Raw genomic sequence first — 27,053 nt, 5'->3', positions numbered from 1 at the left:
GCTCTAACCGCTAACCCGGTTACCGTCGATGCCTCACCTGCAGCTGCATGCTTACACGCATACGCTACCCCTTTCTTGCTCATACATCCAGCCGTTTCCCTGCTCTTGGTCATTGCACCTTCTCTTACACACCCAGGTACACTCATTCCACTCACAGACTTGGTCACACACCTGACCACCGAACACCTTGGCACACATTCGTCGCTCGCACGCCTCACCAACACACCTCTTCGCGCCCCCTCCTCGGTCACCTCCTCTGTGATGATCACAGGTGTGCTCTCACTCGCACACCCAACCATGTGCCTCACTACCAATTCCAGCGTGCATTCCCACACACGCTCTACCATTCCAGGTGTGCTTCCTTTCTCACCTGTCACAACCAACTCACGCTCCGTGTCACTCTTACTACTCTCACCTCCACTCTTGACAGCGCACTCACCCTTACTCTCGACAGCGCACTCTTTTCTCATGCACCCGTCCGTTACACACCTTTCTCGCGCACACTCTCCCGTTACACCCTCTGTAACACTCACCACAGGTGTACACTCTTCCTTACTTTTGACAGCGCAGTCTTTCCCCATGCACCCCAGAGTCGGACTTTCTCGCACACCTCCTTTTTCGCACACCAGACCTGTCGCACACTTCACCAACGGCCTCTCACGAACACCCGGGTCCATCTCGACCCCCAAGCTTATTAAATCACCTGGCGCATCATACGCACGACCATATTGGTCACCACTTACACCGGGTCCTCTTTCTCTTCGCTTCTCCTCCATCACCTGCGAACCCCTCATCCGGTTAATGAGCACATCATCACGATCCGAACACAGACTTTGGACCAATTCTTTTACTTCCTCCTTTATCTCTTTCTTATCCTCTCTCCGTCGCTTCTTAATTTCGCTCACCCCTTCTTCCACTTCTTCTAATTTCTGCTTCACCTCCTTCATCTCCTCGTGCGCCCCCTTAAGTTCTTCCTCTAACTCCACCTTATTTTTTTCTATGTGCTTCCGCACCTCCCGCTCTTTAACCTCCATCACCTCTACCACCTTGTTCATTTTCCTCGTCAGGTCCTCATGTACCGTCTGACACTCTTTTTTAATTACCCCTACGTCCTTTTTCATCTCCTTCTGTGTCGATTTTAAACCCTCTATTACCGCTGTGTTCTTCTTTACCTGGTCCCCCAACTCCTTTTGTCCCACTGTCAGTTGTTCTACTCCCAGCGTCAACTCCTCTATACCACCTTGCAATTTTACAGTCCCCTTTCTCACCTCCTTCTCCATGCGCTCCTTACAGTGCCTCACCTCCTCGCGCACTCCTCCGACCTCCTCACTCACACCTCTTCTGATCTCTTCTCCCATCACTTGCATCTCCTGCCCAGATGCCACCCTCATCTGCTCCATTTCCTCCCTGTGAGCATCCAATTTAGTTTCTACCCCCATTCTGACCCCCTCTATCTGCTGCCCCATTTGTTTAACTTCCCTTTCCGCTTGGTCCCTCATGTCCCTCAATTTGCCTTCCATACTAGTTTCTAACCCCTCTAACCCCTTTTTCATCCCTTCCATTTGATTCTCTTGAGCGGCCATTCTGTTTTCTACCCCCGTTAACCCATGTTTCACCCCTTCTATCCCATTGTCTAACCCCTCAAATTTCTTGTCTAATCCCTCAAATTTCTTGTCTAATCCCTCAAATTTCTTGTCTAATCCCTCAAATTTCTTGTCTAATCCCTCACCGGTACCCCTCGCTTCGTCCCTCATTACCCCCATTTGGCCCTCCAATCGCTCACCCAGTCGCTCAATTTGGCTCCCCATACTCATCTGTACAGCTGCCTGTAGCTGCGCAATGAGGGCCTGCATGTCAATCCCTCCCACTTGTGCAGCGGGCGCGGCCGCCGTAGCCATCTGCGAGGCGCCATTTTGCGCGGCCGTAACCTTGTGCGCGAGGTCGCCATTTTGCGAACCTGCCACCCTCACTGCTTCGCTGTCCTCATGTCCCTCAATTTGGTCCTGGATAGACCCTGCCTCACTCTCCTCTACCGGAACCCAGCTGTCTTGATCTGCCATAGCGCGACTTTCAAAATTCGGGTTTTTTTTGTAAAACAAAATCAAATTTCGGTGACTTTATAATTTTTGACCAAATTCTTTTCTAGATGTTTTTTTTTAAATTTGGTTCGGGCCTCGAATCTCACTCCTCGACACCAATTGTTACGGGTAATAACACAATTGGTGTCCAAAATTTGGGCTAAATAAATTTAGTCCCAGGTTCGAATCCCAACTCCTGACACCAATTGTTACGGACGCGGTTTAGATGTTATTTTGACCGAGCGGTTGGTATGACCGCGACCGAACAGTTATTCCCCGACTAGACCCCGATTCCACCCAGACGTTGACCAAATCGCGCTATGCTAAATCAATGATGGAAAGGACACAACGACTGGGATAGATGAAATGACGCAAGGGGTACAGTTCTCAAGACCTCCGGAGGAGGGTATAATTACAGTGGTGGAGAAAAGGGGGTAGATTACACGGCAGAGTGAGGTAAAAGACACAGAAGAGATGGGCACTTAATTACCGTCTTATCTTATCCCAGACAGACCACAGACAAACGGAACAAGGCTGACTTACACAGGGATTGACGGCAGGAAGGGACAGGTAGTCGATAGCACAAGGTGCACCTTGGCTCGGGGACAGGATAAAGCACGGTCCAGTCCAGAGATGCGGGGAGGCCTCACAGCGCTCGGAGGGTACGTCTTGCTTGCTCCAAGCTCAGCGCGCATCTGACGTCACCTCCCTCTCCCTGCGCATGCTCAGCGGGGAGTGACACGCCCTCGGCTGGTTGGCTCCGCCCCCCTGGGGCCGGTCCGCCGCTTCCATTGGGTGCGGGGGTTACCGGGCTCCGCCCTTGACGAGGAGCTGACAGGGAGCCCCTATTTGGTAACCCCGTCGAGCACATGTTCGATGGCGGCTCGTTGGGGAGGCCTACTGCCCTCCCAACACCCCCTACCAACCAAGCCGGAGTGAGGACGCGCACTCCCCGTGCACGCCGCCGCCGTTGCTGTTGTTGTTGTTGTTGATGTTGCTGAACCGTGAGGAAGAGCTGCGGGGAGGTATTGGGAGGTCCTAAACTTCCTAACGGTGCCATACAATCACATTCTGGTGCAACGAAGGGTCAGAATTAATGGAAACGAGTCCTTAACTGACATAGACTAAGAATAACTAGCAAGATGTCCTATAGTTGTCTTACATGAGATGCGGTGAACCTGGGCACGACATTTAATGGGGGAAATAGGGGGAGGTCGGGTCTACAGAGTGTTGTTTACAGAAAATGGGACTAGGGAATGGGGGATTGGGGATAGTTGGGAAGTATTGAGGAAATAGGGGAATATTTACAAGCGGATATGGATGGATGCAAATCCCATATCCGCAACAATATATATATATATATATATATACAGTGTATATATATTGTTACGGTTCTCCGCCGCCCTTCTTCCCCTTACCAAGGGGGGATTAATCCCCTTGTTGTCCCCCGTCGCACAGCGTAGCGAAAGGGGGACTATGGCTTTCCCCTCCGTCCGTGTGTGTGTGTTTGCGTGCGGGCGTGCGTAAGCGAAGGACCGCATTCGAATTTGGTGTGTGGGTGCAACCCACGTCAAAATCCAAGATGGCCGCCGCCATGTATGTCTGATGCCATGTATGTCTTAACCTTGTGAGATGAATATCTTGAAAAATAAGCGAAGTACCAACTTCTAATTTGGTGTGTGGGTGTATCTCGGCATAAGGAAGAACGCTATTGAAAATTGGGTCGCCACGTCAAAATCCAAGATGGCCGCCACCATATATATGTCTGAAACTTGTGAGCGAAATATCTCGAAAAATAAACGAAGTACCAACTGCTAATCTGGTGTGTGGGTGTATCTAGGCACAAGGAAGAACGCTGTTTAAAATTGGGTCACCACGTCAAAATCCAAGATGGCCACCGCCATGTATGTCTGAACCTTGTGAGATGAATATCTTGAAAACTAAGCGAAGTAGTTTTCATCTGTTTGCCGTCTGTGGATCGTCTGTTTGCCGTGTCGCGAGCAAGGCCTTTGCCGCGTCGCGAACGATTTGAAATCGAAGTTAAGTGATTGTTCCCATTTGTATTTTCGTTATAACTGTATTTATTTATGGTGTTGTACGTATATTGTGTCCCGACGAAGATTTTTCGGTGCAAATCTTTCATACCTGTATTGAAAATCGTGTTAATTCGTGTCGTGTCTTGAGGCCTTGTACAGTGTGCACTGTACAACCTTGAGGCTTTGTTTTTCTCTCAGTGGTCCGTCGTTTGTGATCCAATAACTTTCGTTCTCTGTATTCCCAGTCTTTTCACCCATAGCCTACTTCCTTGTGTAAATCTCAACTCAAAAAACAAACAAAAAAAAAAAAAAACAAATATTTCCTTCTCTGTTCTCATTCGTTTATTCATTCTTATTCGTTCGTTCGTTCTTCGACCACGTGTTTCTCCCCCATTTCCACAGATAGTTTTCACTCATTAACCTTCAATGTTTACACTTTCCCCTCAAGTTATGTATTCCGTCGTATTTTATAACACCTTTTTCTTCTTCTTCTTTAAAAGGCTGCTTTCGACTTGCTCACCAAATCAATTCATCCCCAAAAAAATATCCATCTCCTATAGTGCCTTTTTTCTACATTCCCTAAACTCTCCTGCACTCCATCCTCCATCCAGCGTCCTTAAACATATTTTTAACTCGAAGGTCACAAGAAACTCATTTTGCAATAAATGTTCGTTTCCCATAAATCGTACACTTTCAAAAATCCAATCTCACCCCTCCCCTCCAAATCTTCCCCATAACCCCTCCCCTCCAAATCTTCCCCATCACCCCTCCCCTCCAAATCTTCCCCATCACCCATCCCTTTCAAATCTCCCCCCTTGCCCCCTCCCTCCTAAACTACCCCCTCACCCCTCCCCGCCAAGACGCCCCCTCGCCCCTCCCCTCCTAGACTCCTGCCTCACCCCTCCCCTCCAAATCTCCCCCATATCCCATCCCTTTCAAATCCCTCCCCTTGTCCCTTCCCTCCCAAACTCCCCCCTCACCCCTCCCCTTCAAATCTCCCCACCCTCATTGCTTCTCAATTTCCCCCCTCTCACTCCCCCTCCTCAAAGCGTCTTCCCCGCTTCTTCCCCCTTCAAACTCTCACCTCCATCTCCCCCAACCTTCTGCCTCGCTCTTCCCCCTCCTCAAATAACACCTCATTGTGGCTCACCCAATCACCATCAAACCTTTTGTCCGCCCCATCCTTCCCTTTCTCCAAGCTATTCTGAAATTTCTGACACACCTTCATCAGCTCTCCCTACCTCTTCCACCTCTTCCACATCTTACCCTACCCCTCCTCCCCCCTGTTCTGTATCTGATGCTCCCCCTTCCTCTTCATTAACGGTATGGACCTCAAACATCCGGGGCCTTCGTTCAAACTTAACTGATCTCTCCATACAGGTTGCTTCTGTCAAACCAGACGTGATCTGCTTAACAGAAACTTTCCTCCTTTATGATGTCTCTGATTCCATAGTATCTCTCCCGGGCTACTCCCTCCTCCGGTATGATAGACCTGAGCCTCGTCCTGGAGGCGGGGTTGCTATCTTTATCAAAAACTCTCTTCCTCACTCGCCCTGCACTGCACTCTCTCCACCTCACCCCCAGGAATACCTCTGGCTACGGCTTCCCCTTCGCTCCCACCTCTTGTTCATATGTGTGTTGTACCGTCCACCAAACAGTGATGACTCCATCTACATCTCGCTGTCTGATGATATGGACCAACTTCTATCTACTCATCCCAACTCTCTCTTCCTCATATGTGGTGATTTCAACTGTCATCATGCCAGTTGGCTGGGTGTGGGTACCTCTCTCACCAGCCATGGCTCCTCAGCAAAGGACTTCTGCGACTCACTGAGACTGACACAATCTGTCAATTTCCCGACCCGGATCTCAGTCAACGGAACATCTTCTCTTCTGGACTTGGTTATGACTAACTTCCCTGAAAATGTCTGCTGCTCTTCTTCTACTCCGATCGGATCATCTGATCATGTCCTTGTTAAAGTGGACATCTCTCTGACCATCCTCAGGGAGCCTGCTCAGCGTCGACGAGTCTGGCATTTCACTCAGGCCAACTGGCACGGTCTTCAAGCAGCCATCAATCATCTGGACTGGTCTCCCATCTCTACCACCTCTGACATCAACTCATCCTGGGAATTCTTCCAAAGTAAATTGCTCTCTCTCATGCACAGATTTATCCCATCTCGTCTTCAGTTGTCATACCCTTCCTCCCGTCCATGGTACACGGAATCTTGTGGTGAGGCTGTTGCCCAGAAACAACTTGCCTTCGTCTCCTGGAAAGCAAATCCAACGGAAGGAAATCTCATTTCCTTTCACAAAGCCCGAAACAAGTGTGTGTCCACCCTCAGGAGAGCCAGGAAACAATATCTCTCCGTTCTCAAGACCGAACTCTCTTATCTGTCTCCCTCTTCCAAATCCTGGTGGCGTCTGGTCAAATCCGTTTCTGGTGTTTGTTCCCCCTCCATCCCCTCCCTTACCTCAAACGGCTACACAGCTGACTCCGCACGTGAAAAAGCTGAATGCCTCAACTCTGTGTTTGCCTCTAAATCTTGTGTCCCAAACCCATCCCTCTCTGTACCCACCATACCCAGTCGTACCCTGCTGCTCCTGGACTCCGTGTCCTTTCCTCCTGACAAGGTGGAAAAGTTTCTGTCAACCCTCGACTCTGATTCTGCAACTGGACCCGACGGCATCAGCCCACGGGTCCTAAAATCCTGCTCTGCTGCTCTATCTCACCCTCTCTCTGTTCTCTTCACCCTCTCTTTTGCTCAAGGTCAACTGCCATCTGCTTGGAAATCAGCCAACATCACCGCTTTGCACAAAAAAGGTGCAAAAACAGATCCTAGCAACTACAGACCAATCAGCCTTCTCCCAATTATCAGCAAAGTCATGGAATCCATCATTGCTTCGGATATGAAATCTTTCCTCTTCTCCAATGGCTTGATCTCTGATCATCAATTTGGTTTCAGACCAGGTCACTCTACTCTGGACATGCTGCTTCTGCTGTCTCAACAATGGATGGAGGTCCTCAATGCCAAACAGGAAATTAGAGCTGTCTCCCTCGACATATCACATGCCTTCGACACGGTCTGGCACCCCGCTCTGCTCACCAAACTCTCCTCCTTTGGTATCCATGGAAATCTCCACGCATGGCTGGCGGACTTCCTCTCTAGTCGTCGTCAACGTGTGGCCCTGAATGGGTTTCTCTCATCTCCTCTTCCTGTTCAGGCTGGAGTTCCCCAAGGCAGTGTTCTGGGCCCCGTGCTTTTTCTGGTCTTCATCAATGATCTCTCTGACTCTCTCGAAAATCCTCTCTATCTCTTTGCTGATGACTCCACTCTCTGCCGCTCCATTCCTCTTCCCTCAGATCGGCAGTCTGCTGCCTCCTCACTCTCTGAAGACCTGGACAAAATCACAGACTGGTCAAACAAGTGGAACATGTCTTTCAATCCTGACAAATCTCACACTCTTACTATGTCTCTCCGAAAAGATCGACTGGACAACCCTCCCATCTACTTTCTCAACAATCCTCTCCAAGAAGTTCTGTCGCTCAAGATTTTGGTTCTCACTATCTGCCATGATCTTTCTTGGGAAAACCACATTTCCAAGCTGGCCTCCAAAGCCAGTCGCCGACTGGGCATCCTCCGTCATGCGAAGTCCTTCCTCGGCACACCTGAGCTCCTCACCACATACAAGGCTTTCATCCGCAGCTCAATGGAATACTGTTCTCCCCTATGGGCCGGTGCTCCTGCCTCACACCTAACTCGGCTTCACGCTGTTGAAACCAAAGCTTTCAGAATTATTGGAATCTCCCGCGATGAAGCTATCTCTGAGGGCCTTTCACTCACTCACCGCAGGCAGGTAGGTGGTCTTTCTGTCTTCTACCGACTCCTCTCCGGCCTTGCACCCCCAGCTCTCTCTGTGCTCTGTCCCCCAAATATTCCTACAGGTCGGACAAGATCTGCCAGCAACCCTCTGATGGTTAAACTGCCGAAATCTCGGCTCTCTGCTCACCTTCACTCTTTCATGCCTCTTTTCTCCCGCCTCTGGAACAAACTCCCTCACTCCCTTCAATCCCACTCCTCCCTCCAGGTCTTTAAAACAGCTGTTCACCACCATCTCTTATCTTCCCCCATCCAAAACCTTGATCTTTTCTACCCCCGCTAATTCACCCCAGATCCACCTTGTTTGAAATTCCAACTTCTTTCCTGGAAGTCCAGGCAGTGTCCATATGTTTTATACCTCTCCCACCGCCCCCTTCCCATGCCCCCCCCCCCCCCCCCAAAGCCCTCGCCCTCTCTCAGATCTCTCGATGTCTCCATGTCTCTCGGTCCCTGCTCTCAAATGTTGTGTTTGTGTCCTTCCCCCTCTCTCCCCATCTTGTCTACCGCTCCCGATGTTATATGTTTTATGTGTCGGTTTGTCTTTGTGTGTGATTAATGTTCGCTCTTTCACGAGCCTCGATCTTGTATACAAAAAAAAAAAAAAAAAAAAAAAAAAAGTACCAACTTCTAATTTGGTGTGTGGGTGTATCTCGGCATAAGGAAGAACGCTATTGTAAATTGGGTCGCCACGTCAAAATCCAAGATGGCCACCACCATATATATGTCTGCAACTTGTGAGCGTAATATCTTGAAAAATAAGCAAAGTACCAACTTCTAATCTGGTGTTTGGGTGTATCGAGGCACAAGGAAGAACGCTATTGTAAATTGGGTCGCCACGTCAAAATCCAAGATGGCCACCGCCATGTATGTCTGAACCTGGTGAGCGGAATATCTTGAAAAATACGTGAGGTACCAACTTCTAATCTGGTGTGTGGGTGTATCTAGGCATACGGAAGAACGCTATTGAAAATTGGGTGGCCATGTCAAAATCCAAGATGGCCGCCTCCATGTATGTCTGAACCTTGTGAGCGAAATATCATATCATAGCATGTTTTCTGCGTCTTCCACTTTGTCAACTCACATCACTTCACCGACGGGGGACCTAGGCGTAACGCTCGTTCTTTCTGGGCTTGACGGAACCGAGACTTGAAACGTCCCTTCCGGGCAAACGCAAAGTAGGGTTTCAGGACCAACTCTCGCTCGTACCTAATTCCCTGCGCCGCCACGGAAGCGAGGAAGCAAGGATCGCACAAGCCATGTGTGGTTTGGGTACGCCGAGCGGATTGAGTACTACGTGGTCCGTGCAGTTTAGTAGTGGAACCCGATTCGAGTGGTTCTATTCGTACCATGCTTAGCCAATGAGGAAACCACAGGAACGAACAAATGGAAAAAGGAAGAACACAGGTTTAATTATTCCCACACGTATATACAATGATCGGGGACGCAGAGACACAGGGCAGCACTTAATCAGTCTTATCTTATCCCCCGGACTCGGGCCCGTCACACTCACACAGGGAATTGCAGATGGATTGATGTTCAGCCAGACGCGTCGGCGAACAAAACCAGTCATATCTTTTTAACGCGTGGTTCGGTTTTTACAAAATAAACTTTTTCTTGAAGGGCTGAACCGTGCACTCACAACGATACCGAGTTTGACCCTGGGAGAGCCGTTTTGCGCCGGCAAAGGCGCCTTGTTTTCCGTGATGACCATGTCGTGCTGCATAGATTACCATAAATTATAATATATTACCGGCGGCGCGTTCCGTGACGTCACGGCTCACTTAATTGCAATTATCTCTGGGATTCCTTGGCCGAATCGTACCAACTTCTATATATATAAAGCAGTAAAGTATGTTTGTTTGTCCTCTTATAACTCGAGAACTACTCATCGCAGAGAAAAACCAAAGGCATATTCGGAATCAGTACGTCTCAGAGCAACTACAGCACACCTTAAATTTTAAAAAACTTCGGGTTTTAAAATTAGCGTATTAGCGCAGAAGCGCTAGCAGAAGAGGGAGGGAATCGAAGGGAGGGAGCGCAGCGCTCCCTCTAGCGCTTCGCAGCGCCAGCGCTTCTGTTAGCGTAATTAGCGTATTTCGGAACGTTAATTTTTCAGCTTCATTATTCGGAATCAGTACGTCCCAGAGAAACTTCGTAATGTTAATTTTTTCAACTTCATCCGATTGACATGGGACCAATGGCATGTGACAGAGAGTGAAACATACATGCCACATTTATTTGACGACAATGAGTTCCGACTTCCGGGTTCGTGCCGCCAACCCTGTTAGGTGCCTCTTGCGGCACACAGGGAATTACCAGTGAACTGGTACTCAATTTGCCGACCTCGGTAGGATGACAGGCTGAGTCAACCACCCTGGTGTTAAGGGGCAGGAGGGGAGGGGGAAGAGGAGGGAGGGAGGGGAACGGGAGGGGGAGGGGGGGAAGGGGGAGGGGGGAGGGGGAGGGGGAAGGGGGAGGGCAGGGGGGAGGGGAGGGGGAGGTGAAGGGGGGGAGTGGAGAAGGGGGAGGGGGAGGGGGGGAGGGGGGAGTGGAGGAGGGAGGGGAGGGGGAGGGGCCCTTCTTCCCCCGGGCACCCCCACACCCTCCCCTCCCCCATTCCCTTCCCCCCCTTCCCCCTCCCCCTCCCCTCCTCCCACTTCCCCCTCCCCCCCTCCCCCTCGTTCCCCTCCCCTCCTCTTCCCCCTCCCCTCCTCCTCCCCCACCAGCAATGCGGGTACTTCTGCTAGTGTGTGTATATATATATATATATATATATATATATATATATAGTATATATATATATATATATATATATATATATATTGTTGTGGATATGAGAATGGTTTTTTTTTGTTGTTGTTGTTGTGTAAATAGTTGTAAAAATATCGCCCTCCTTACTCCAGTGTTGTATAAAGGTCAAAGGGCGTTCCCGTAGTTAATTCCATAAAGCATACACGAAGGAACCATATATCCATGTTCAGTAGTTATATCCTTATTATGTGTATTAGGCTAAGGATTTGTCTTCATTAATTTGACACTCCATTGCACTGCATTAAATAAAGTAGATCCCTCCGACATGGCATCTTCCAAGTGCCAGGTTTAGCCACTTTGCTGCATTTCATCTGCCGTCCACTTTGCTGCAATTGCCAACTGCATTTTGGGCGGTTTTCTTCATTGCCATTGCTGCCCTTTGGCTGGGGCTAGCGCGAATCGCCCCCAAAACCACCATTGGCCACGAGGCAAGGTCGGGGAAGAAGGGCGTGTCTCCACCTCGTCATAGACGGGAGGAGTGAACCAGCCCTTGCCGACCAACCCAGAACGAGGGGTTGGCTTTAGAGGGCGGAGAGAGAACGTTTGGGGGAGGTTCGCAAAAGGGTCAAGGGTGGGGCTTATATAACCCGAGGCAGAGGCCCCCAGAGAGAGTCGAGGAGGGAGGAGATCAGAACACCGAAAAGCCTGGAAGTTGTTGTTGGACTAAGCAAGAGAGGAAGTTGTTGGACTGGGTTGGACTAAGAAAGAGAGAGGAGAGAACCCGTCACGCCAGACCCCCCACCAGCAGCGTTGGCTCCACCAAGCAGCTCCGACCCGTTACCCCGCGCACACGACAGGATCGGTGGCATCGGCGGCCGTCGAGGTCCAGCCCGACGTCCCATGCGGGATCAAGCTTCAGCCAGCTCCGTGCCTTCCTCCCCCTCCAGCCACCCACCTCCTTCCAGCCAATCCTGCCTGCAATTTCCCCATTCGTGTACGTGAGTTTGTTCTGTGTGTCTTGTCCCAGGGTATTAATTAAGCCTGTTTAGATAAGCTAGCGATTTTCACTGCGTCTCTGAGTTCTTCTGTAAATTATTTTATTATCCTTCCTTCTTCCTTGGTTACTTTTGGGTGTAAATAGAAATAAATTATATTGGTATTTCTTACCCGTTTGTCTTTCTTTCTTCTTTACATCCTTCGCTTTAGTCTTTTCCCCATTGAATATCTGTGGCGCGATTCGGCCAACGTTCAGGAATCGGGTTAGTCGGGGTAACTGTTCGGGCGCGGCGGCCATCCGCTCGGCAAACAACATCCTAGCCGTGTCCGTAACAATATATATATATATATATATATATATATATATATATATATATATATATATATATATATATATATATATATATATATATATATATATATATATATATATATATATATATATATATATATATATATATATATATATATATATATATATATATATATATATATATATATATATGTGTGTGTGTGTGTGTGTGTGTGTGTGTGTGTGTGTGTGTGTGTGTGTGTGTGTGTGTGTGCGTGCGTGCGTGTGTGGTGGAAACAGCACCACCTTTGATGGTAGCCGCTATTACAAATAATCTTCCTTTATCTTATGATGGAGTATATGATGTGTTGTGATCAATAAAATTTCCTTCAAAAATGACAAAAATTAGAAAGTGCTTTTAAAAGAATGTGCCGCAGCACATTAACCACCAAAGGTGGGCCAAGAAGTGCCGCTGGTGCTCATATTGTTTCATACTACAAACGGCAAGCAGAAACTAGCGATGAAAAATGTTTACTTGTGCAGCCATCAGAACGTTTAGTAACACACATTTACTTAGACACACACACAGCCAATGATTTGTTGTTCTTTCAGATTGTATAATTTCAAGTGGCCAAACATCAGTATCCCTATTCACATGTGGATCAAACGCATGTAATTGAGCCTCCGATAAATGCCATTCCACGATTGTTGTTTTAATGGCGGGTGCTGCTCGACTCAGTTACGTCCACATGGACATGCTGTATGAAGTCTCACCGGTGGCAAAAGCAGTGTGACCAACAGGGGGTCAATTGCTCCACTCCTCTTTCCCTTTCCCCTTCCTGGCTTCACCTGTCACGTCACACAGCAAACGAGGTTAAAAGCCCTCCATAAAAGGAAGTACACACACATGACACGTCGTGATATAGCTTATGTAGTTGCTAATTCCAGCACAAAACTAGCGGTCTTTGTTGGTGGCACAAGATAATACAAACGAAAGACTAAAATGGTTTGAGGTAAACATTTTGTTTTATCGATAGCATATGAAATATGGTAATGTATGCTAAACTGGTCAAACGATGTGTGTTCTGTTTTCTTGAACTCACTTGAGCTCCTGTGAGGAGATCATCGTCAGAACGGTAAGAGCCATTAATGAGGCAAACACCTGCCATGACATCATGTGCCCAGGCCCGCAGCCCAGTCTGGTGAAGGAACAGCAGCAATGGATGACCGGCTACAAAAGGCTAAATAGATATATCTACCGGTTCACTGCATGAGTTTATTCCTTAGTCTTGTTTGCCTGTCCTGGTGCACCTACAGAATAATGTTTGCATGAATGCGCGCAAACACACTACTGCCAGTGTCAGCATCTCATCCTGAATCTTTGTTTACAACGTAGCCTTTTGTGTTTAAATACCAAAAGTAAATTTGAAGATATCGATTCAAATCGAGTTCAGTTACGATGAGCAAAGTGAAACATCGCGTTTCTGGTACGGAGGATGGATGAGATTGAAATTTAACATGGGTGTGATGTACACGTGAGCACGGGCATGGCCCAGCCGGGATGCAGGAATGGAACGTAGTCCGGCAGAGATGCATTAACATTTCGAAATGCACAAATAAAGTGTAAATGAAGGTCTGACAGGAGAACACCAAAGGATAACTAGATCATGAAAGGAGCGAAACACACACCTTCAGGTCTTGATTGATGTTCGAGAGACAATGGCGGTTACAGGGGATCTGCAGGTGAACCCTCAAATTGCAATGAAGTTCTGTACCACGGGAAGCATGTAACGACTGAAATTTCCACTCCGCTGGACACGCATTGCACTGCGCAACAAACAAAGTTACAAAACAACATGAAATCAAAACATCCCACAATAACCGTCCATCGTCATTTCACTAAAAGTGACAAAACCGTGCTGCCTAGTTTCCCCGCACATTAGGCCAAAGCAAGCCTTTGTACCCTAAACAGCCAAAAGGACTCTCTCACTGCCTTCAACGAGGTAAAGAGATCTGTGGTGTACCATCCCAACTTTCCTATGGGGTATCAAATCATTCCCTGAGGGTGCCAACCTAAATGGACCACAACATACAAACTACCACCATTTTGTTGGCCAGACCAGGCAGGTAGGTAGGGGGTTGGTTGATCCCATACTTTTGACGGACTGTCGGGGCACTGACAACAAGTGCACGGCTAGAAACGGATCCTCGACAGGTCACCCCTCCATTGCAGGGTATGGAAATATCCACAGAGCCATGTAACAGTACCTCAGTAGCTTAATTCATATACGGCTGACTGATCACAACAATAAGGTTTCGTTGTGTACATGTGTGGAGATGCTTGAGCTGGTGATACGTGCATTCTTCAAAACACAAACAAGATGTACAAATATCGGATTTAATGAAATGCTTACTTTGGGATCACTGATGTCATACGAACGAACCGTGATTCTGTCAAGAGTAGTTAAGGACCTCGAGTCAGGGGGTTCCACATTGAGGTTCCAACTTTACCATGAGATCTTAAGGCTGATGGTGTCGAGGCAATTAAATAAAAAAGTAAATTGCGGCCAATGCGGCATTAAATCGAGACTTGGAGGAGGCAGAGTGAAACCTCGAGTCTAATAACAGACCTTAAAACTTTCAAGCAATTACTACATTTCGTGTAAATATCATTATTTGTTAATTATGTACTAAGAGGGCTTCACATGAGATTTTCAACCAAGCAGGACAAGGAGTTGTTTTCCTCAAACGAGTTCTTAAAGGGGGAAGTTTAAAAAAAAATCCTGTTTTGCTTTAAATTGAGCTGCATGGTACCAGGAAGTCTGTGTGTTATCATGTAGATTGTAGATGGACGGTAGATGCAAGGCAAGTTGCCTTGCTGCTGCACCTGTACTGTATTGGCTAGAGGCAATACATATTAGTTGGTAGATGTAAAGGCCCTAACCAGTGTTGCATCAAAGCCGGAAATGCAGCATCATTCAAAAGTTCACAATGAGACACAATTCTAAAGGACGTACCGCTTTGCCTTGTGGTAAATTATGCACATACAGGTTTTAAGTGTTCATTTCAAGTTTGGACAAGCCATGCCATTACTTTTGGTAACACTGTACATGTCATCCATATATAATGTAGGGGATATGTATGTGTATGTTGTATCTATTCCGAGTGGATTTGACCAAGGAAGCTGAAATTTACAGGGATTAATGAGGGCACCCTGAAGTTGTGTACGATTCGCTTCATTCCATCATGTTTTGGAAAAATAAATTCGCCCATCTTGGCAATTTATTCCTTTGGGGTAGACGGGGATGCAATCGGAACTAGAACTGCACTTAGTAGAGCGGATACCTCTGCCTGACGGAACAGTTTATGTATTGTATCCCAAAGAGAGGCCGGATCTGGATCCGGACCTGAACTAAAATATAATCGCTTGTGTTTGTCTCCTAACCAACTCATCCATAGTTTTATCAGAATCCATCCCAGACAACATTTTGAAATATCATGCTATATTTCGTCTTTGGCCCTATCACTCAATGGTGAAGAATCACTTAGAGAATTAAAAAATAAATCTCGTATCCGGATCCCTATTCATATCCGGATCCCTTCACCAAAATCAAATTGATTCTTCCTTGTCACACACCCAACCTGTCCACCATGTTTTGTCCGAAACCGTCCTTAACTTTTTGAGATATCATAAGACATATAGTTTTTTGGGCCTATCTCTCAATGGTGAGATCTCAATGGTTGGGCCTATCTTCCTTGAGATCTCGCGAGATCTTGTCGGGGCAGTCACGGTTTTTCGAAGCTGTTCCACGATCTCACGCACGCTCGAAGTTAAGTAATTGTCACATTTGTATTTTTGTCGAAACTGTATTTATCTTACGTGTGTGTACCTTTTGCGTGTCCCTCGAAGATTTAATTATCGGTGTTAATCTTTCATACCTGTAAAAAATAGTCGAGTATTTCGTGCCACGCGGCCTAGTTGTTGAAGCTTCCGACCTTGAGGCTTTTTTTTTTTTTTTTTTTTGTATACAAGATCGAGGCTCGTGAAAGAGCGAACATTAATCACACAGAAAGACAAACCGACACATAAAACATATAACATCGGGAGCGGTAGACAAGATGGGGAGAGAGGGGGAAGGACACAAACACAACATTTGAGAGCAGGGCCGAGAGACATGGAGACATCTGAGATCTGAGAGAGGGCGAGGGCTTTGGGGGGGGGGGGGCATGGGAAGGGGGCGGTGGGAGAGGTATAAAACATATGGACACTCCCAGGACTTCCAGGAAAGAAGTTGGAATTTCAAACAAGGTGGATCTGGGGTGAATTAGCGGGGGTAGAAAAGATCAAGGTTTTGGATGGGGGAAGATAAGAGATGGTGGTGAACAGCTGTTTTAAAGACCTGGAGGGAGGAGTGGGATTGAAGGGAGTGAGGGAGTTTGTTCCAGAGGCGGGAGAAAAGAGGAATTAAAGAGTGAAGGTGAGCAGAGAGCCGAGATTTCGGCAGTTTAACCATCAGAGGGTTGCTAGCAGATCTTGTGCGACCTGAAGGAATATTTGGGGGACAGAGCACAGAGAGAGCTGGGGGTGCAAGGCCAGAGAGGAGTCGGTAGAAGACAGAAAGACCACCTACCTGCCTGCGGTGAGTGAGTGAAAGGCCCTCAGAGAATAGCTTCATCGCGGGAGATTCCAATAATTCTGAAAGCTTTGGTTTCAACAGCGTGAAGCCGAGCTAGGTGTGAGGCAGGAGCACCGGCCCATAGGGGAGAACAGTATTCCATTGAGCTGCGGATGAAAGCCTTGTATGTGGTGAGGAGCTCAGGTGTGCCAAGGAAGGACTTCGCACGACGGAGGATGCCCAGTCGGCGACTGGCTTTGGAGGCCAGCTTGGAAATGTGGTTTTCCCAAGAAAGATCATGGCAGATAGTGAGACCCAAAAGCTTGAGCGACAGAACTTCTTGGAGAGGATTGTTGAGAAAGTAGATGGGAGGGTTGTCCAGTCGATCTTTTCGGAGAGACATAGTAAGAGTGTGAGATTTGTCAGGATTGAAAGACATGTTCCACTTGTTTGACCAGTCTGTGATTTTGTCCAAGTCTTCAGAGAGTGAGGAGGCTGCAGACTGCCGATCTGAGGGAAGAGGAATGGAGCGGCAGAGAGTGGAGTCATCAGCAAAGAGATAGAGAGGATTTTCAAGAGAGTCAGAGAGATCATTGATGAAGACCAGAAAAAGCACGGGGCCCAGAACACTGCCTTGGGGAACTCCAGCCTGAACAGGAAGAGGAGATGAGAGAAACCCATTCAGGGCCACACGTTGACGACGACTAGAGAGGAAGTCCGCCAGCCATGTGTGGAGATTTCCATGGATACCAAAGGAGGAGAGTTTGGTGAGCAGAGCGGGGTGCCAGACCGTGTCGAAGGCACGTGATATGTCGAGGGAGACAGCTCTAATTTCCTGTTTGGCATTGAGGACCTCCATCCATTGTTGAGACAGCAGAAGCAGCATGTCCAGAGTAGAGTGACCTGGTCTGAAACCAAATTGATGATCAGAGATCAAGCCATTGGAGAAGAGGAAAGATTTCATATCCGAAGCAATGATGGATTCCATGACTTTGCTGATAATTGGGAGAAGGCTGATTGGTCTGTAGTTGCTAGGATCTGTTTTTGCACCTTTTTTGTGCAAAGCGGTGATGTTGGCTGATTTCCAAGCAGATGGCAGTTGACCTTGAGCAAAAGAGAGGGTGAAGAGAACAGAGAGAGGGTGAGATAGCGCGGCAGAGCAGGATTTTAGGACCCGTGGGCTGATGCCGTCGGGTCCAGTTGCAGAATCAGAGTCGAGGGTTGACAGAAACTTTTCCACCTTGTCAGGAGGAAAGGACACGGAGTCCAGGAGCAGTAGGGTACGACTGGGTATGGTGGGTACAGAGAGGGATGGGTTTGGGACACAAGATTTAGAGGCAAACACAGAGTTGAGGCATTCAGCTTTTTCACGTGCGGAGTCAGCTGTGTAGCCGTTTGAGGTAAGGGAGGGGATGGAGGGGGAACAAACACCAGAAACGGATTTGACCAGACGCCACCAGGATTTGGAAGAGGGAGACAGATAAGAGAGTTCGGTCTTGAGAACGGAGAGATATTGTTTCCTGGCTCTCCTGAGGGTGGACACACACTTGTTTCGGGCTTTGTTAAAAGGAAATGAGATTTCCTTCCGTTGGATTTGCTTTCCAGGAGACGAAGGCAAGTTGTTTCTGGGCAACAGCCTCACCACAAGATTCCGTGTACCATGGACGGGAGGAAGGGTATGACAACTGAAGACGAGATGGGATAAATCTGTGCATGAGAGAGAGCAATTTACTTTGGAAGAATTCCCAGGATGAGTTGATGTCAGAGGTGGTAGAGATGGGAGACCAGTCCAGATGATTGATGGCTGCTTGAAGACCGTGCCAGTTGGCCTGAGTGAAATGCCAGACTCGTCGACGCTGAGCAGGCTCCCTGAGGATGGTCAGAGAGATGTCCACTTTAACAAGGACATGATCAGATGATCCGATTGGAGCAGAAGAAGAGCAGCAGACATTTTCAGGGAAGTTAGTCATAACCAAGTCCAGAAGAGAAGATGTTCCGTTGACTGAGATCCGGGTCGGGAAATTGACAGATTGTGTCAGTCCCAGTGAGTCACAGAAGTCCTTTGCTGAGGCGCCATGGCTGGTGAGAGAGGTACCCACACCCAGCCAACTGGCATGATGACAGTTGAAATCACCACATATGAGGAAGAGAGAGTTGGGATGAGTAGATAGAAGTTGGTCCATATTATCAGACAGCGAGATGTAGATGGAGTCATCACTGTTTGGTGGACGGTACAACACACTTATGAACAAGAGGTGGGAGCGAAGGGGAAGCCGTAGCCAGAGGTATTCCTGGGGGTGAGGTGGAGAGAGTGCAGTGCAGGGCGAGTGAGGAAGAGAGTTTTTGATAAAGATAGCACCAGCACCTGGATGAGGATTTGACAGCTAGAAGTTGGTTGCCATTCGACGTTTGTTTGAGAGATACGATAAATATCTTTTGCAGGGAAAGGAGGGGTGAAGGGAGAGAGGGGCGACATTGGGGCGAGAGGAGGTGGGGCAAATATATTTTGTGCCGTGGCTAATAATACCCCCGTCTGCAGCAGGGATCAGTAAACCACATGCGCTGTGGCATGTGTACAGACAGGGTGGGAGGGGGGAGAATTGTGCTCATAACCTGACCCTGGGTACGAGCAGCATGCATGCATACCTTGGTGGAGGTGGAGTGAAAAGAGAGAGGGGAAAGAGACAGTGGTGAGAGAGGGGGAGAGACAGGGAGGGGTGGTGGGGGAGAGACAGAGAGGGGTGGTGGGGGAGAGACAGGGAGGGGTGGTGGGGGAGAGACAGAGAGATGGGTGGTGGTGGGGGAGAGACAGGGAGGGGTGGTGGGGGAGAGACAGGGAGGGGTGGTGGGGGGAGAGACAGGGAGGGATGGTGGGGGGAGAGACAGAGGGGTGGTGGGGGAGAGACAGGGAGGGGTGGTGGGGGAGAGACAGAGGGATGGTGGGGGGAGAGACAGAGGGATGGTGGGGGGAGAGACAGAGGGATGGTGGGGGGAGAGACAGAGGGATGGTGGGGGGAGAGACAGAGGGATGGTGGGGGGAGAGACAGAGGGATGGTGGGGGGGAGAGACAGAGGGATGGTGGGGGGAGAGACAGAGGGATGGTGGGGGGGAGAGACAGGGAGGGGTGGTGGGGGAGAGACAGGGAGGGGTGGTGGGGGAGAGACAGGGAGGGGTGGTGGGGGAGAGACAGGGAGGGGTGGTGGGGGAGAGACAGGGAGGGGTGGTGGGGGAGAGACAGGGAGGGGTGGTGGGGGGGAGAGACAGGGAGGGGTGGTGGGGGGGAGAGACAGAGGGATGGTGGGGGGGAGAGACAGGGAGGGGTGGGGGGGAGAGACAGAGGGGTGGTGGGGGTGAGAGACAGGGAGGGGTGGTGGGGGAGAGACAGAGAGGGGTGGTGGGGGAGAGACAGGGAGGGGTGGTAGGGGAGAGACAGGGAGGGGTGGTGGGGGAGAGACAGAGGGATGGTGGGGGGAGAGACAGAGGGATGGTGGGGGGAGAGACAGAGGGATGGTGGGGGGAGAGACAGAGGGATGGTGGGGGGAGAGACAGAGGGATGGTGGGGGGAGAGACAGAGGGATGGTGGGGGGGAGAGACAGAGGGATGGTGGGGGGAGAGACAGAGGGATGGTGGGGGGAGAGACAGAGGGATGGTGGGGGGAGAGACAGAGGGATGGTGGGGGGAGAGACAGAGGGATGGTGGGGGGAGAGACAGAGGGATGGTCTCCTTGGTTCTCTTGGTTCTCTCCGGGCATCCAAAGCGGTTATTTTTTCATTCCTGTGTTTGTCAAATTTCAACTCGTTATTTTATCGTCCATGCGTTATTGTTTGTTTATAGTTAGTTTTGGTTTGAATTTCCTGTAACTCGTAATTAATTAATCATGTTCTGCTCCGCGTGTGCGGCCTTGTACCCCCGTCGGTGTTTGTTAACTTAAGTCCCCTACATCGTGTTTTGCTTGGCTCTTAGTTTTTTCCCTTCTACCCCGAACATAATACTCTTTGTCTAACGTTTTAAATCCCCACCCCTCCCCCCAAAATAAATAAATAAATAAATAAATAACCAAAAACATTTATTTTCCTTTCTCCACGTGTGCTGTTTGTCTCATCCTGTACTTTCTGTCCAGGTGTGCTGTTCGCCCCGCCCCCATTATCTCCTTGCCATCCACCTTTTTCCCTGTTCACGCGACTCGTGGTGGTCCCTCTCGGCTCTCCCCCCGTTGGTATTTTGTGCATATAGGATTGTTCACGGTTCTGTTTAAATATTATTTAAATATGTTTAAACTTTCCCCTTCAGTGTTTTATTCAGTGGTATATTACAACACGCTGTTTTTCTTCCTATTTAAAAGGCTTTTCTCAATTTCCTCTCCAACTCATTCCACGTCAAAAAAAAGAAATTCAATCTCTTATACGTCTACCTCACTACATGGTCTAAATTCACATTCATTCCACCCCTCCTCCATCGTTCTGAATCGGATTGCTAACTTGAAAATCACAACAAACCCAATTTGTCATCAATGTTCATCTTTCATTAATCATCCACTTTCTAAACTCCCCTCCAAATCCCCCCCCTTGCACCTACACTCCTAAACTCCCCCCTTGCCCCTCCACTCCTAAACTCCCCCCTTGCCCCTCCACTCCTAAACTCTCCCCTTGCCCCTCCACTCCTGAACTCCCCCCTTGCCCTTCCCCTCCTAAACTCCCCCCTTGCCCCTCCCCTCCTAAACTCCCCCCTCACTCCTCCCCTTCAAAACTCCCCCCAACCCCTCCCATTCAAATCTCCCCCCATACCATGCCTCTCCAATTCTCCCTCCTCCCCCCTCCTCCTCAAAGCTGCCTCCTCCCCACTTCGTCTCCCTTCTATCTCATACCTCCACCCCCCCCCCCCCCCCCCCCGACCTTCTACTTTCCTCTGCCCCCCCTCAAACAACGCCTCACTGTGCCTCATCCCTTCACCATCAAACCTTTCATCCTCCTCATCCTTCCCTTTCTTGGAACTCTTCTGTAATCTCTGACACACTATCAACTGCTCTCCCTACCTCCCCCTCTCATCCTTCATCTTACCCTACTCCTCCCCTCCCCTGTCCTGTACCCGATGCTCCCCCTCTCTCTTCATTAACGGTATGGACCTCAAACATCCGGGGCCTTCGCTGAAACCTGACTGATCTCTCCAAACAGGTTGCTTCTGACAATCCAGACTTGATCTGCTTAACAGAGACTTTCCTCCTTCAAGATGTCTCTGATTCCTTAATATCTCTTCCTGGTTACTCCCTCCTCCGGTATGATATACCTGAGCCTCATCCTGGTGGTGGGGTGGCTATCTTTATCAAAAACTCTCTTCCTCACTCTCCTTGCACTGCCCTCTCTCCTCCTCACCCCCAGGAGTACCTCTGGCTACGGCTTCCTCTCCGCTCCCACCTTTTGTTCATTTGTGTTCTGTACCGTCCTCCAAACAGTGATGACTCCATTTACATTTCACTGTCTGACAACATGGACCAACTTCTATCCACTCATCCCAACTCTCTCTTCCTCATATGTGGTGACTTCAACTGTCATCATGCCAGCTGGTTGGGTGTGGGTTCCTCTCTCACCAGTCATGGCACCTCAGCAAAGGACTTCTGTGACTCACTGGGATTGACACAATCTGTCAATTTCCCGACCCGGATCTCAGCCAATGGAGTATCTTCTCTTCGAGAGTTGGTTATGACAAACTTCCCTGCTAATGTCTGCTGCTCTTCTTCTGCTCCAATCGGTTCTTCTGATCATGTGCTTGTCAAAGTGGACATCTCTCTGGCCATTCTCAGAGAGCCTCCTCAGCGTCGACGAGTCTGGCATTTCACTCAGGCCGACTGGGACGGTCTTCAAGCAGCCATCAATCGTCTGGATTGGTCTCCCATCTCCACTGCCTCTGACATCAATTCTTCCTGGGAATTCTTCCAAAGCAAACTGCTCTCTCTCATGCACAGATTTATCCCATCTTGTCTTCAGTTGTCTTACCCTTCCTCCCATCCATGGTACACTGAATCTTGTGGCGAGGCAGTTGCCCTGAAACAACTTGCCTTTGCCTCTTGCAAGGCTAATCCAACTGAAGGCAATCTCAGTTCCTTCCACCAAGCTCGGAACAAGTGTGTGTCTACCCTCAGGAGTGCCAGGAAGCACTATCTCTCCACACTCAAGAATGAACTCTCAAACCTGTCTCCTTCCTCCAAATCCTGGTGGCGTCTGGTCAAATCCGTTTCTGGCGTTTGTTCCCCCTCCATCCCCTCCCTTACCTCAAATGGCCACACAGTTGACATCGCACGTGACAAAGCCAAATGCCTCAACTCTGTGTTTGCCTCAAAATCTTTCATCCCAAACCGATCTCTCTCTGTTCCCACCTTTCCCAGTCGAACCCAACTGCTCCTGGACTCTGTGGCCTTCTCTCCTGACAAGGTGGAGGAGTTTTTGTCTAACCTCGACTCTGATTCTGCAACTGGACCAGACGGCATCAGCCCACGGGTCCTAAAATCCTGCTCTGCCGCTCTATCTCACCCTCTCTCTGTTCTTTTCACCCTATCTTTTGCTCAAGGTCATCTGCCAGCATCCTGGAAATCAGCAAACATTACCGCTTTGCACAAAAAAGGTGCAAAAACAGATCCTTGCAACTACAGACCAATCAGCCTGCTCCCAATTGTCAGCAAAGTCATGGAATCCATCATTGCTTCGGATATGAAATCTTTCCTCTTCTCCAATGGCTTGATCTCTGATCATCAATTTGGTTTCAGACCAGGTCACTCTACTCTGGACATGCTGCTTCTGCTGTCTCAACAATGGATGGAGGTCCTCAATGCCAAACAGGAAATCAGAGCTGTCTCACTTGACATATCACGTGCCTTCGATACGGTCTGGCACCCAGCTCTGCTCACCAAACTCTCCTCCTATGGTATCCATGGAAATCTCCATGCATGGCTTGCGGACTTCCTCTCTGGTCGTAGTCAACGTGTGGCCCTGAATGGATTTCTCTCATCTCCCCTTCCTGTTCAGGCTGGAGTTCCCCAAGGCAGTGTTCTGGGCCCTGTGCTTTTTCTGGTCTTTATCAATGATCTCTCCGACTCTCTGGAAAATCCTCTCTATCTCTTTGCTGATGACTCCACTCTCTGCCGCTCCATTCCTCTTCCCTCAGATCGGCAGTCTGCAGGCTCCTCACTCTCTGAAGACCTGGACAAAATCACAGACTGGTCAAACAAGTGGAACATGTCTTTCAATCCTGACAAATCTCACACTCTTACTATGTCTCTCCGAAAAGATCGACTGGACAACCCTCCCATCTACTTTCTCAACAATCCTCTCCAAGAAGTTCTGTCGCTCAAGCTTTTGGGTCTCACTATCTGCCATGATCTTTCTTGGGAAAACCACATTTCCAAGCTGGCCTCCAAAGCCAGTCGCCGACTGGGCATCCTCCGTCGTGCGAAGTCCTTCCTTGGCACACCTGAGCTCCTCACCACATACAAGGCTTTCATCCGCAGCTCAATGAAATGCTGTTCTCCCCTATGGGCCGGTGCTCCTGCCTCACACCTAGCTCGGCTTCACGCTGCTGAAACCAAAGCTTTCAGAATCATTGGAATCTCCCGCGATGAAGCTATCTCTGAGGGCCTTTCACTCACTCACCGCAGGCAGGTAGGTGGTCTTTCTGTCTTCTACCGACTCCCCTCCGGCCTTGCTCCCCCAGCTCTCTCTGTGCTCTGTCCCCCAAATATTCCTACAGGTCGCACAAGATCTGCCAGCAACCCTCTGATGGTTAAAGTGCCGAAATCTCGGCTCTCTGCTCACCTTCACTCTTTCATTCCTCTTTTCTCCCACCTCTGGAACAAACTCCCACACTCCCTTCAATCCCACTCCTCTCTCCAGGTCTTTAAAACAGCTGTTCACCACCATCTCTTGTCTTCCCCCTTCCAAAACCTTGATCTTTTCTACGCCCACTAATTCACCCCAGATCCACCTTGTTTGAAATTCCAACTTCTTTCCTGGAAGTCCTGGCAGTGTGCATATGTTTTATACCTCTCCCACCCCACCCCTTCCCATGCCTCCCCCCCCCAAAGCCCTCTCCCTCCCACAGATCTCTCGATGTCTCCATGTCTCTCGGTCCGTGCTCTCAAATGTGTTTGTGTCCTTCCCCCTCTCTCCCCATCTTGTCTACCACTCCCGATGTTATATGTTTTATGTGTCGGTTTGTCTTTCTGTGTGATTAATGTTCGCTCTTTCACGAGCCTCGATCTTGTGTACAAAAAAAAAAAAAAAAAATCACTTAAAAAATTATCCGATCCAGATCCAGATCTTCACCAAAGTCTAATCATTTCATCCTTGTCACATGCCCAACCTCCCCCAAATTTGGTCTGAATCTGTTCACAATTTTTTGGAGATATCCTATTCACAGAAAAAAGGAAACAGACAGGAGTGAAAACATAACCTCCACCCACCTTTTTTGGTGGAGGTAATTTTCTGAGCTATACAACTACGATGGAGCGAAACATCGGTTGTGCTTGCTTCAGCGAATACTATATGCACATAAACAGTACACATGTGCTTGCTTCATATACATAACCTGGGGGTTTTTCAAATTTATTTTCGGGAGTAATCGAGGCTGCGGCCTGTTGCCCATCCACCACCTAAACAAATAGAAGATCATGTTGCACGCTTGGAACAATATCACTTTTAGAGGAGTGAGTACTCTGCTATGGTATATCGATAATCATCTTACTATAATTCACCAAATTGTCGCCTTTTACGACAAGCAGGGAATTACCAGTGAACTGGTACTCAATTAGCCGACCTCCGAAGGATGACAGGCTGAGTCAACCCCCGTGGCGTTAATTCAGCGATCGACCGGGATTCGAACCCAGGATCCTTGAATCCTAAGCTGGCATCCTAGCCACTAGCCCAACACCAGGGACTAAAAAAAAAAAAAATGGCCTCTAAACGATGGTTATAATTCACCAAATGTCCGTCCGTCTGTCCGTCCGTTCGAAGGTACCGCAAAAACGGCTGAAACGATTGCAACGATATTTTGGGTGGGTAATCCTGGGATCTCCTGGAGTAAAATAGGGTATATTGTTTTTCCAATTTCAGCTTTGGCCTCCAGCATTTTCAGGTTTGGACTCCCGCATACCGTTATTTTCCCGGGTGCCGCACAAACGGCTGCACTGATCGCTGCACAGCTGCACCGATCAGACCCGGTGACCTCGGACAAAGACATTTTATAAGGACATGGGTTGAATCCCTGCTTGAGAGAATGCCAACCCCCTCCCCACCATCACGGTCGTCTCTCCAACTCACAATCCGACGAGATATGCGGAAAGGACAACCCAAAACCAATTATCTTCTTTTTGATTCGTATATAAACATCATTAAAAGTAAATAATGACCTCGGCCAAAGTTTAAATGACGTGGGTTTAATCTCTACATGAGAGAATTCCACATAGCTATTTGGGCAGTGTATAAGCTAACAGATCGCTGTCTCCATCGATCTTGCCAAGGCCGTAACACCTATCGGCTCAAAATTCTTTTAACTGTTGTCTTGGTAGTTTCTACAATGAAGGAAACATTAATAATGTTGTTAAAAGTTTATTTTGTGATTAATTTGTGGTTGGAATGAAAAAAGAGATCGAGTTCAAGTGAATGACGACATGCCGTGATGGTTTCTACTTTCTGAACATGAACTTCGCGGATCGCAATATGCAGATTCGCCACGGACCCACAATCGATGTTTCTACACATGAACGTACCCGTTTGTTTGCAAATGGGTACGTTTTTCATGGAAGTCCTTCACGAACTTGCTGTCCATGTCTGACGTGCGACTGAAGGTGCGACAGGAATGTGGAATTTATTGGTTTCATGCTTTAGCATTCGCCGTATCTGCATTGCCTGTTTGCTTCCGGCCTACAACCTGTGCGTAGCACGGGTATCTCACTCGTAAAGAAAATGACAATACCCTACCCCCTCGCCCCAGCCTCTCCCGGCTGCTCACATCGGGAGCAGGTGCTTCTAGTTACAGCAATGCTGTGTGAGGAGCTTATTTTTGGTCAATCAAAGTGAAACAACAATGGAAAAATAGAAGGCGATAACAATATTCAAACTCGTGGTGCCAGGTTGAGATGTGCTTGAGAAGAAAAGGTGTGACGAGAGCACAAGAAGCATTGCACAGAAAACAAAGACAGAGAAGCAAAGCAAATCGGTATTTAAGGATACTTCTTGCTCTTCGTGCAGAGGTGCATCGCCACTCTCTCTTGCACATCGTCATCTCCACGTTTCCAAAGGGAGTTTGCATTCACTGCATGTTCCACTGCAAACAACATCTGCACAAAACGGACAAGCATATTCACAAGAAATGAAACGGGAAGCAATGACTTTACATTTCCTCAAAGCAATGCCATC

General features: G+C 48.6%; 1 protein-coding gene across 11 annotated transcripts in view; it reads right to left on the bottom strand.

Annotated features, from left to right (window-relative positions):
- Window positions 1–27,053, bottom strand: part of ODR4 (odr-4 GPCR localization factor homolog) — an 84,870-nt gene that overhangs the window by 46,723 nt on the left and 11,094 nt on the right. For 7 of the 11 annotated variants that reach the window (XM_068104162.2, XM_078783625.1, XM_078783623.1 and 4 more), the window contains 5 exons: window positions 26,868–26,974; window positions 14,449–14,485; window positions 13,724–13,861; window positions 13,138–13,233; window positions 12,809–12,883 (listed from right to left, as the gene is read on the bottom strand). In XM_068104162.2, coding sequence (XP_067960263.2) covers window positions 12,809–12,883; window positions 13,138–13,233; window positions 13,724–13,861; window positions 14,449–14,485; window positions 26,868–26,974 — 453 coding nt within the window. Of the gene's footprint in view, window positions 1–12,808; window positions 12,884–13,137; window positions 13,234–13,723; window positions 13,862–14,448; window positions 14,507–26,867; window positions 26,975–27,053 lie in introns of all 11 variants that reach the window. The other 4 variants (XM_068104161.2, XM_068104163.2, XM_078783620.1 and 1 more) reach the window with 1 other exon arrangement.

The sequence above is a fragment of the Myxine glutinosa genome, chromosome 8 (genome assembly GCF_964187855.1).
Source record: "Myxine glutinosa chromosome 8, kmMyxGlut1.1, whole genome shotgun sequence".
Classification (NCBI taxonomy): Eukaryota; Metazoa; Chordata; class Myxini; order Myxiniformes; family Myxinidae; genus Myxine; species Myxine glutinosa.
This window is presented reverse-complemented; position numbering and strand designations above follow the sequence as displayed.